Genomic DNA, 12,582 nt, shown 5'->3' with positions numbered 1-12,582 from the left:
TGGGTAACCAGGAGCTGCCCTGGTTTCCAGAGAATTGGAGCTTTGAGAAAATGGCTTGTGCACAGTGGAACTGGGACCAGTGGCCTGATGGTGGTGGATGTGGAACCCCACTGTCAGCAGTACGGGAGCCTGTTAGAAATACAAACTCTTGAGTTCCACCAGCTCTCGGGCAGCATACATTGCTATTAGGGTCCCCAGGTTCTTCTTTGCATATGGAACTTTAAGAAGCATTTATTCAAATTCAAGTCTAACTGATAGCGTGTGAGCACCGGCAATCTGTCTTTCCATCTCCCACCGTTTCTTTAATGCTGCATGTCCCTGTCCCCGCTGACTCTGCAGATTGCTCACTAAGCGGGCAGCTTATTTTAATTGCTTATTAAAATAATCTCTGTCTAATGACGGGTTATTTGTTCTTGGAACAGAAACACTACTGTGAAATAATTCATCTTTCTGAAACCCTGGAAGGTAAAGGCTCACGGTATGCTGTGTCAGAATCTGAAGTCAAATAAAACACCAGAGAAGATCAATGTATGCAGATGTCTAATCGCTGGACACATCTGAATAACATTGCAAGTATCCCTTTTGCTTTTTAGGATTATATGTGCACATATGTGCGTGTGGGTATAAGTGTCCCAGGAGGCATAGGACTCCCTGGAGCTGAAGTCATTGGTAGCTGCGAGTCACCTGAAGTAGGTTTTCAGAATCAAACTCAGGTCCTCTGTAAGAGCAGTACAAGTGTTACCCTCCAGCACCCTGAATCTTGGGACTTTAACCATACATAGGCCCCCACCTTTGCTAGAAAAGTGCTTTTCCATTGGGCTTCCTCTCAACCCTTTGATATTTAAAAAAAATCACCACCATGCTTTAGAGCATAATTATGATTATATACTGTGTACGTGACAATGCTTCCTGGGAACGCTGAATGATTGGTTGGGGGACCACGGTGGCCTGCAATGAGGTTGTATTGGACCTCTGCAATGAGCAACTAGTACACTGGGGTTCTTTATAAGTTTCCATGGCTCCCAGCTCCCAAACAGCCATGAAACGTGACCGTGCACACTTGGACGCTGCGCTTTTTCTGTTATGGCAAAGTCAAGATGAGCAAACTCTAGAAAATTGCTAACCCGGTCCCAAGCATTTCAGGCGAGTCTTCTCTTGCATTTACACCAGTTATTTGTATTCCAAAGTGGGCAAGGCTCTACTCTGCTGAGACCTGGCCCTACACACTGGTTACATCATATCTTATGGCACCTAGAAAAAAGAAAACCTCGACCGAAGAATTGCCTCCATCACACCGACCCATGCGTATGCCTTTGAGCCGTTTCCTTGGCTCATGATCATCCAGGTAGGGCCTAACTGTGGGCTGGCGGTCCTGGGTTGTATAAGAAAGCAAGCTAAGCAAGCCTGTGACCAGAACCCCTCTGTTGGTTTCAGCTCCTGCCCTAAGTCCCTGCCTTAGCTTCCCTTGGTGACGAGACTGAAGCGTGTAAGCTGAAATAGATCCTGTGGTTTGAATCGTTTATCATCACAACAGAAAGCAAACCAGAAGACAGAATTCTTGTTCTTGCTTCAGTACTGTGGACTGAACCTCCAGCCTTTCACAAACTAGGAAGGAGGAAGCTTTCCGGATCTCCGTGACGTCCTCCTACCCACCCTAAGACAGGGCCTCACTCCTGGCCTTGAAATCACTGTGTAGCCCAGGCCTGCCTTGAACTTTTGGTCTCCCTGCCACTGTTGCTCAAACAGCTGGAATTTCAAGCATGCACCATCAGGCCCAGCTTGAAGTTGGTAAATTCTAGGTTTGGATCCCGAAATGGGATAGGGGATGAATGGGACACAGGAACGCACAGGTTGCACCTGGGACCATGGAGGCCGCAGTGAAATGGGGCTGGCGCCAGGTCTGTAAGCTCTCAAGAGGTCAGAAGACAGAAGGCAGACGTATAACCTGCTTACAGCACACACGAGGACCAAACGGAAAGGCCAAAGAGAAAGAAAAGCTATGACCTGCGTCCACCCAGACGCCCGTCTTCTGCTTCTGTTAATCAGACTGCATGTGTCATATTTCCTGGGCCCACTGAAGTCATGAGCCCTGCAGAAAAGACTGGAATGATACCAGTCTGACGCAGCACAAAGAGCGGTCAGGAGGGTCATTTCTCCATAAACAGCTTATCTTGTTTGTTTTTTGTTTGTTTGTTTGTTTCAAGACAGGGTTTCTCTGTATAGCCCTAACTGTTCAGGAACTCACTCTGTAGACCAGGCTCGAACTCAGAAATCTGCCTGCCTCTGCCTCCCAAGTGTTGGGATTAAAGACGTGCGCCACCACCACCCTGCAAACAGGTTACCTTTAATTGGCACCACTTCAACCAAGCTATCAAGGTCACTGCAAAGAAATAGCAGAGGCAAGACCCAAGCAGGAGGCCTAGAAGATGTACCTCACACCTACAGCCACCAAAGACTCTTCCTCCTATCCCTGCTCTCCAGTGGGGAACCTGGATTCCATGTCTTCCAAAGCATAGAAAATTCTAGAAAGAAGCTTTAACCCATCCCATCTTAGAAATCTGGTTGATCTAAACCAAGAAATATGCCTAAGTCTGGGATTGAATCCAGGGCCTTGCACAAGTGAGGACGTACTTTATCCCTGTGCTAGAGCCCTGGCGGACACCAGAGCTTCTCAGAGAGCTTTCTCCATTTTATAGCACGATGACCAATGTTCAAATAAAAATACTTCGCCTGGATCCAGAACGTGGCTCTGTAATTCCTCTCTCTGCCTTGTTAGAACACTTACCTTCAGAAATGGCCTTCCTCACGGCTGCCAGGTAGGTCTCAGGCTCATCGTCACAAGTCAGTTCCTGCCAGTGCACCCAGTCGGGAAAGAAGGCCCGGAAGTCCTCCTCGCCTGGCTGCACTCCGCACAGCAGCCGCACCACACGCTGCGGCGGGTGGCAGGCACGCTGCAGCATTGGCAACAGTCCTGGCTGGCCGAAGCATTCCACCAGCCCCACCGACAGAAGCACCAGCACGCATCGTGCATCCCGGAAGACCCACAGGTCCTGGGCAGAGAAGGAGGCATCCGGGACCAGCCGGTATGTCTGCATCTTCTGGCTACGGACCTGCCGGCAGGACACGAAAAGATCCTGTAGGTACTGGCACCATTCCTCAGCATCTGGGCTGTAGAAGATGAGGATGTCGCATCCTCGGCCCCTCCCTGCAAGAAAGGGCACAGAAAGAAGCTCATTAATGCCTGCTCCTTCTAAGAGGTTCTCTGAAACTCGGGAGCTACACCATCCAACGGGGCTGGGCATCCACAACTTGCTGCCAGCTCTACCTGCAGCATCTGTCCGGTCCTTTTCCCTACTTACAGCCCATCAATGTGCCAGACATACCACACCCTTCATCCAAACACGTCCGACTATTCTAGGTTATAGAATCTACTGTGTCACTCATACGCTGCCCAGCCCTTAGCCCCATAGCTAGTCTGCTCTAGCAAAACAGCAAGCACTTACATAAAGTCTGTGCTATTCAAGGCTTCGTCCACACACATTGCTGGTAAATTCCTTTCATCCCCACAGCATCCTTGGACCGTAGGTACCATTACTAGCCCATTGGAAAGATGGGGGTGGGTGTGAATGTGTCACGTTGAATAACTAAGCCAGGGCTGGCAGTGGTAACCAGTAGCTGAACTGTTTGATGTGCCCCTGAAACGTGGTTCTATTTCAAATACAGAGGTCAGAAGCATAGGAGCGGGATCAGACTTGAGGGTTAGAAGCTGGCTCTGCCAACTCAGTGCAGAGCTCTAGGAAAACGACTAACATGTCCTGTGCCTCAGTGTACTCATCTGGAAGTAGAAACAATGGCCATTTTTATTTGTATTTCAGATCAGGCACTCGGCACAGAGCTTGAAATATAAAAAGAACGGTCAAGCGTTGGAAGCCGGTGTCATGATCCTCACACTGACAGTGTGTCATGTAAGTGGAAACAGGATGAATCGATGCTCTAAGCTATACCACACGGATGCCAGGAACAAACAGAGCAGGGGTGGGGTTGCCTGGTCCATTGTACCCCTCATTTGCAGAGGAAAGAAACACTTTAGGAAGATGAAGGGGCTTGTTCAGGTTAACACTTAGTAAATTACCAGCAGGTCCAGGGCTAACACTCAGGGTGACTCCCAGCTCAACCCTTGGCCCTAGCCCCCAACACTTCCTTCTAACAGGAAACATGCAGAGAATATTTTAAAGGAGTCAAGTCACATTTTCCAATGAGGAAAGTAGGTAGGCTCCTGACATCACTGTGACTGCTGCCCCAAGCCTTCACCTCACCACTGCTTTGATATCCTCTTCTGGAAGGGAAGCACCATCAATGTGTACAAAGTGTCGGTGCATCCTACAGAGAAGCAGGGCTCCATCTTCCACCTTGGAGAAGGGCCTGGACTGTTTGTGAAACAGGAATCTAAGTCGTGGGTTTACACTTGAATGTCAGCACTGGAAGTGTTGATATATCTCAGCATGCAAAGGTGCTTTTGAACACCTCGGCCACCTGAGTACAGTCCCCAGAAGGCGGAGGGACAGAATCAACGCCACAGAGTTGTCCTCTGGCCTCCACACACACACACCATGGCATGCTTGTACTGACAACATGCATGTACACATGATGAACATGAATAAGTAAATGTCGTCTCTGGGTCATATGTCATTGAGTGGGTTCAGGTAAGGTCAGAGGTAGGATTAGAGTATGTAAGGCTCTGGCCTCTGGAAAGACCATAGGAGACATCTTTTTTTTTTCATCTCCCTAGAGAGTCCTTGTCTCCACCTCCCAACAAGTGCCAAGATTTAGAAGTATGTGCCACCATGACAAGCCAACCGGTAATGTTTTCAGAAAGAGTAACAAATGGGCAAAGAAGTGAAGAAGAGGAGGATAACTTAGACGTAAGAAGCATCATTAAGAACACAAGATTAAGGGCTGGAGAGATGGCTGAGTGATTAAGAACATTTGTTGCTCTTCCAGAGGATGCAGGTTCAAGTGCCAGCACCCAGGTCAGGTAGCTCAAGCTTCCCCGTAACTACAGCTTAAGGGAATCAGGTGTCTTCTTCTGGCCCCTGCCGACACTGGCAGACATGGATATGCACACATAGACACATGAAAAATAATAATTCCTAAACATTTTAATGGATTTTTAAAAATAAATTTTTTTAAAATTTAGAATGAGGAGTAGGGAGTGGCACCAAGGCTAGTCATCCTAGCACCGGACAACCTGACATTTGGAGGGAGGAGGAAGAGGAGGAGGAAGAAGAAAAGAGATGGAAGGAGGGGGAAGAGGCAAGGCTAGTAATCCTAGCACCGGACAGCCTGACAGACAGAGGCAGGAGGGTGAGGAGTTTAAGTCGAAGACAGGCAGATGGCTTAGGTAAAGGCACCAAGCCTGATGACCTGGGTTCAGTTTCTAAAAACTCACATTATAGAAGAAGAAGAAGGACCAACTCCCACAAATCGTTCTCTCATCTACATCATCAAAGTTCAAAGCCAACTTTGGAAGCTTCGTCAATGACGGCCTTCATTGCATGAACCCCTGATGAAAAAGGTGACGTTGCATGGGTCCTTTGAGGCATTGCCTTAGAAGAAAAGAGCAACCACCCTGATGACTGTGTCTATAAGTGACTACGCCAGTCTCATGAGGAAGACTCTTCACCCAGCACTGGCATCACTGAGGGAATCAATACACGAGAGTTTGGCGATTCCTCCATAGCTTTGGCTTCTCTCTAACAATTGCTATTCCTTAAATACAGAGTTGCCAGGAATGGTTAAGCTGTAATTAATCTTTCCTTCCCGGGCACTGACCTGCCATTTTACTAAGCACCTTGGGACACTCACTCTCTCATTCCATCCTCAAGATAAGTCCGGGAGCACAGACTCTCAAGTCCTGACAGACAGTACTCGAACTCATTCTTCATGAACTGCTGCCAAGGGTGAACCCTGAGGACCACACCAGGTGCTGACCGCACTGATCCCATTGACTGCAGAACCCCACCCCACATGCCGAATATCTAGGGTGCACTCTATTTTAAAGGTCAAAGAAATGAAAATATAATTCAGAAAATATAGCTAAAACACATCTAGTGCCATTGGTTTGAAATATTATTTTCAAAATTTTTTTTTAAAAAAAGGATCCAGAGATTCTTAGAGAAATGGTAGGTTCTCCAGGGATTCTAGTAATATGTATTTCAGAAAGCAAGAAGTGTATGGATGAGACCCCAACATCTCGTGTATCCATAAATAAGGATGTTCTCAAGCAAAAACAAACAAACAAACAAATAAACAAGCATAGTGAGGAAATGAGAGCCAGTTGGAGAAGCCCCCACAGACCAAGCAGGAGCATTGTAGAAAAGAAAACAGATGACACAAGACACTACAAAGCCAGAGCATGTAATGAATGCCTGTCATCCCTACAGAGTAACAGAATTGGTGCCTGGGTAAAGAAACCAAACAGAGGCTAGGTACTGTAGCTCAGCGCCGTAGCACGAGGTCCTTACTTCAATCTCCAGCACCAAAACCTAGTAAGACAATAAAAATTAAAAACTGGGGTGGGAGGTAAACACAGATAACCTATGCATACAAATCCCAAGAGGGCCACACCCTGAAGGAAACACAATATGTCTCTTCATAAATGTGTGCTGCACCTAGAGATTTCTTTTCAAAGAGCCCAATATGGAAAGACAGAGAAAGTCACTTCACTGTGTACAAACTCAGCAAATACTGCCTCTACTCCACAACCAAGATCACCAACAACCAGGAAGAGTGTTAATAGTCTGCACTCTTAAAACTAAGAATGGTACCTCACACGCACGCTCCTTCCAATCTAATCAATAGAAAAACATCAGATAAATCCAACCATGGGATGCTCCTCAAAACTCACTGACTCATCCTTTCAAAGAGGAATACGAGGTTGGAAGGAGAAAGAGGAGAAAGTAGGGAGTCCGGGACAAGTTGTGGGTGATGAATATAATCAAAACACAGTATATGGGCATATGAGATTCTCAAAGAATCAACGAAAATATTGCAGTCTTCAAAGACTGTCAAGGGTTTTGAGAGTTGGCTCAGCAACTAAGAGCCCTTGTTGCTTTAGAGAGGACCAGGGTTCAGTGCCAGCATCCACACGACAGCTCACACCTTCTGTAACTCCAGTTCCAGGACAACTGATGCTCTCTTCTGACCTCCTCTGACATCAGGCATGTGCATGGTGCACAAACACACACTCGTGCAAGACACTGATACACATAAAATCAAGCTTTTAAAAAGAATCATCAAAGGTGATCAAAATCTAGGAAAATATGATACAATTGCAGCTAAAAGGAAGTGTGGTGTCTTAAGTGGGGACCTAGGACACTGTGTAACCAAAGGACTTAATGAAGAGTAGAACTGAGAAATAACTCAGCACCCAACACATGGGAAGCTGAAGCAGGGGAAGCAAGAGTTACAGACTCCAGCCAGCAACATACAGTGAGTTCCAGGCTAGCCTAAGCTATACGATGGCATCCTGTTTTAAAAGGCACCCCCCACTCCAAATAATAGTTATCAATTCACTAATTTTAGTAAATGTATCATATAATGTAAATTTCCAATAAGAAGGAAAGTTTGGAATATGTAGGAACTCTCTTTATCAGTGGCTCTCAACCTTCCTAATACTACAGCCCTTTAATACAGTTCTTCATATTGTAACCCCCCAGCCATATAATCATTTTCATTGCTACTTTATAACTGTAATTCTGCTACTGTTACAAATCGTAATGTAAATATCTGTGTTTTCCAATGGTCTTAGGTGACCCCCATGAAAGGGTCATTTGACCCCTAAAGTGGTCATATCCCACACAGGTTGGGAACTGCTGCTCTAATGGTTTCGGTCATTCTCCTGAAAATCTAAATCTTTTCTGAAATAAGCTCATTTAAAACACAGTTGAGGGGCTGGAGAGACGGTTCAGCAGTTGAGAGCACTGACTGCTCTTCCAGAGGTCCTTAGTTCAAATCCCAGCAACCACATGATAGCTCACAACCATCTGTAATGAGATCTGATGTCCTCTTCTGATGTGTCTGAAGACAGAGACAGCATACTCACATACATGAAATAAATAAATAAATATTTTTATAAAAACCACAGGCATACAAAATCAAATACAGAAAACAGCCATTTAAAATGGCTTATTGAACCCAACCCCCATTAAGCAAGAATATTTGAGAAGGAAGTAGTTAGTACTTCAGTCAACTTAATATCATGACCCCCACCTCTATCTGTGTGTGTGTGTGTGTTTGTATGTGTGTGTGTGTGTGTGTGTGTGTGTGTGTGTGTGAACTTGGACCACTATCATAAATGGAAGAATATCTGCTCATCACTATCATAAATGGAGGGACATCTGCCCTCAGTGGAAATAATGGCAATTAAATTTACCGTCCGGAAGACTTCAGGGTCACTGAAACCAAAAGCTGGAGCAGTATAAAAAAAAAGTCCAAAGTGGAAGTTCAAGTTCCTCCCTGGCCTGCCAGGAGTGCCAGGGCTATCTGCTCCGTCAGCTGTCAGCAGCTGTCAGCAGCTCTCCCTGGGTGGGGTGCATCCCCTTTCTTCCCCAATAATTCCTTTCCTTTAACCCAGAAGTCATCGCTCCCCATTCTAAATTACTTCTCTCTTTCTCCTATTCGTAAGAGAAACAATGTGTGAGCCAGCAGGGAGCCCATAAACCCTGGCAGAGCTGACAAAGGGGCTTTGTTCTCCAGGAGCTCAATGAACAGGTTTGGCTAACGGAAAGGGGAATGGTTTAGGGACAGGAAGGGGCCGGCTGACCACAGAGGGGAGTCCCAGTTGGGGGAGGGAGAGCTGAAAGAGATGACACTGAATGATTCAGAAACCATCCTCTCTACCACGTGGGTCCCCGGGATAAAACTCAAGTCATAAAGTTTTATGGCAAGCAAGCACCCTTACTAGCTAGCCATGTTGCTGACCCTGTGCTGCTATAAAGCCAGGAATAATGGGAGGACTTGGAAAGCCACAGCTAGTCAGGATCTGAGAGCTTTCCTCAGGTTCTTGGGGGCCAAGACCTGGAAGGGGGGCTCTAGTCTTCACCAGCTGCAGACTTTGGGGAAGTCCCAGGCGCTTTCCTTATTCTCTCTGGTAAATAAGAGAAACTATTCATGCACAGGCTGGTTGCATCCTCATGTCAAGCTCACTCTCGAGGCCAAGGAGCCAAGATTATCCACGATTTCAACAAGCAAACCACGTCAGAGAATGGAAGAGGAAGACTGATGCTCACCCTCTCTAATGGCAGGAAATTTAAGAAGACCAGGGGATTAGGCTACAGTTGAGTGGACCTTGAACACATCATGAAGTGTGAAGGAACTCAGTTACTAAAACCACATACTACAAAATCCCATTCATGCGTAAGCCCAGGGCAGAGCAATCTAGAGGAAATAAATACGGGAGAGGAGGCGAGAAGAGGAAAGACCTCTTTTTGAGTTGACAATAACATTTTCTCAGATTCACATAAAGTCACTCACAGCGCTCTTTCAGGCACATCCAATCAGTAGCCCATGAGCTGAATGTGTCCCAGGATAGCTATGAATGTGACTCAAGTCATTCCTAGATGATGTCATGCCACAGTATCAAAAGCTGGACACACAGCATATTGAGTAACTACATTATAAGATCCTTTTTAAAATAAGGACGCTCTACAGGACGGTGGAGCGTTAGCGGGAAGTATGGCCTTCCTGCCTATGACCTGCCCTCAGGACTGCTTACAACTAGAGACCCAGGGAGCCCAGGGGAAGCCAGTCTCACACCACCTGGCATGGTGTTTCACCACCGAGGACAGTGAGAGTTTAGATAGCTTTTTTCATTACCCCAGCTAGTTGGGTTAGAGTCTTCATCTGAACCTGAGTTCACCCTTCAAGCCTACTGCACAGGGAAAGTAGTTGCTCGAAGGCTCCCCAGTTTGCTGTTCTCTAGAGCACAGCGGCCCAGAGCCTGGTGCACCCAGGAAAGGAGACAAACAGGAGCTTAGACAGCTTATTTTCTCCTCTCCCCAAACCCTCCATCCACCCAGCCACCATAGCCTTGTATCCCAAACAGAGTGTAGACCCCTTACCTGGGACATTCTCCACCCCAAAACACCCTGCCTTCCCTCCTTCAGGACTTGCCTAATTGCCCCGTCCGCTTTCCCGACGCACCTACCATGATATTTTTATTAAAAGAGCTATTGCCTCCCCCCCTCCTGTCCTCACAGTTACTCAGCTTTTATCCTCCTGTCTCCTGAACGCTACTGAGCACTTACTATACAGTGCCTGGAAACAGCACACAGCAATAAATGTTTGTGGAGCGAATGGACTCCGACCCACAGCACAGCTTTATCTAACCCACAGAGCCTGGCTAGGGAGCCACGGCACTGATGAAACTCTCTCCCTCCCTCTTCAATCACCTGTATCACCAAAGCCTTTTCTACCCTCGTTCCAAAGTACCGTGACCTAAAGCTTAGCCAATCTGGAGAGAGTTAGCTGTAACATCCGTTCCCTTCCTTCCCAAGCACTGGCTTTCCCCAGCCCACCACGCGTGATCTTTCTCAAGAGATGTCATCACCTGGCTTTCATTATCTCTCTAAAAGCATCAGACTTGGGCTAGGTAAACACAAGTAAACCAAACCGAAAACACGGCCACTCCCTCTTCTCATCTATCAATCCCCCATTTACTTACTGCTTTCTTTCACACTACCAAAACTCTGTGGCGAACAGAGACCAGACTGACCTGGTTATCACCAAGAACCTAATATGCCTAATATCCACTGAGGTGTATAGGCAGAGCTCATTAACTGTCTCTTAACATGATAGTTACATGGTTTGTCCTGGACCTCAGCAAGCTAAGGGCTTGCCAAGTGTATATGCCCATGAGCTAGAAAGGAACCCAAGAGCAACCAAGAAGAAACTTCTGGCACCTTCTAATGGGTAGATTTGCCCACCAATTTCCAATTACCCCTGGACACGAAAGTTCCGTAGAGAACAGAGTAAGAGTAAAATTAAAGGAGTGTGGTTTCGGTTTTTACCAAAATTCCAGAGAAGAAATACAATCACGGTGGACAAAAGGGGCTTCTGAAGCTGTCCCTGGACCACCTCGGACTGCCTGAGCGCCCCCTATTGGTTGGATAAGACCCTAAGAGAAGCATCTGGCCTCTTAGAGAATCTGCCCTCCACCTCCTATCAACTGCGGAGTACTCAAGATTTACATCTGAGAAAGCGACCCTTGGCTACTTAGCCAGAACTGGGAGGGAGAAAAGAAGACTTAGAAACTGGGATAGGTCGAACCCCATCAAGGAGCTAGAGAGAATGGTGCACAGCCCGGTTAGGGGAAACGTGAGAAAGTACAGAGGGGAAGTTTGCGACAGAGACCAGAGAAAAGACCGGAAAGAAGACAAGATCCCCTCACTAAAGACTAAAGAAGTGGGGAGAAAGGTCTCAATGCTGGGAGGGTAGTGTCAGAGAGTCCCAGGGACCAGGGGCGCACGAGCCAGGAGCCGGGGGCTGGGGAGCGCTGCGCCTGCTACCCACCTGAGGCTGCCATGCCGTCGCGGGAGCAGCTCGCATCCCCGGCCAGCACAGGAGCACGGTATCCGGTGGCCGCAGGCGCGGTGGGCGACGTCGCTGGCTGGCGCGGGACAGAAACGGAGCCCAGCTGTGCTCAGGACAGTGGCGACTCTGGCGCTTCCTCCTGCGGGGCAGCTGGGACTCGCACGGGGGCGTGTCCATAGGGTCTGCCCCGCCTGCGGGGCTCCGCGTGGCACCTGCACGCGCGGCGGTTGGGGAGGGGAAGTGAGAAGTCCACAAGACCAGCGGCCAGCTCCCGACGACGACCCCCGCTCGTGCCACGTGTGTCCCGTGCCTCAGGAAAGCAGGCAGCCACCTCGATGTCCCCCAAGAGCAGCCTGAGGTGCTGGAACTGGGGGAGGGTAGGAGAGACTTGAGGTGGGGAGGCGTAGCACAGCTGTCCCAACCACCTCATCCCTTGGGACTTGTCCTTGAGAGGCTGCCCCCAAGAATGGGGAGGGCCTGCAGGAAGGGGAAGGAGGAGCACCTGGCCCTGGGGTCTTGGCGTTGCCCTTGGGTGCCCTCCTGTGACCCTTCTGCATTTCCTTGGATCTGACCCTCCGAGGCCACACGGGTGTTAAGTATAATCTTTGATAGATGGATGTCATCACTGCCAAGAACCTTCCACACGCCATTGCTCTGCTTCCACTATCAGAGTTCTTTGGCTTTCTTCCATCTCCCTCCACTTAAAAAACAAAAATCTTCGTTTATTTATTTTGTTTGCTTGTGTGGGAGTATGCATGGGCATGTTGTACAGATCACAGAGAGGCCAGAATCTTCTCTCCTTCCACCCTGGAGATCTGGCGAATCAAACTGGCTAGACACTAGGCAGCAGGCACCCTGACTGAGCCGTCTCACCAGCCCTCTTCCACTTTTAAGAGTGCCAGTGAAGCCGGGCGGTGGCACACACCTTTAATCCCAATACTTGGGAGGCAGAGGCAGTCGAGGCAGTTCTGAGTTCAAGGCCAGCCTGGT

The 12,582-nt window shown here is 48.0% G+C and overlaps 1 protein-coding gene across 1 annotated transcript in view; it reads right to left on the bottom strand.

The window, feature by feature from the left end:
- Nucleotides 1-11,745, bottom strand: part of Pik3ap1 (phosphoinositide-3-kinase adaptor protein 1) — a 109,370-nt gene extending 97,625 nt beyond the window's left edge. Inside the window, exons 1-2 of the mRNA XM_052186030.1 lie at nt 11,572-11,745; nt 2,786-3,205 (exon numbers count right to left, since the gene is read on the bottom strand). Coding sequence (XP_052041990.1) covers nt 2,786-3,205; nt 11,572-11,584 — 433 coding nt within the window. The 5' untranslated portion in view covers nt 11,585-11,745. The remainder of the gene's footprint in view (nt 1-2,785; nt 3,206-11,571) is intronic.
- Between the last annotated feature and the right edge of the window lie 837 nt (nt 11,746-12,582).

The sequence above is a fragment of the Apodemus sylvaticus genome, chromosome 1 (assembly GCF_947179515.1).
Source record: "Apodemus sylvaticus chromosome 1, mApoSyl1.1, whole genome shotgun sequence".
Lineage (NCBI taxonomy): Eukaryota > Metazoa > Chordata > Mammalia > Rodentia > Muridae > Apodemus > Apodemus sylvaticus.
This window is presented reverse-complemented; position numbering and strand designations above follow the sequence as displayed.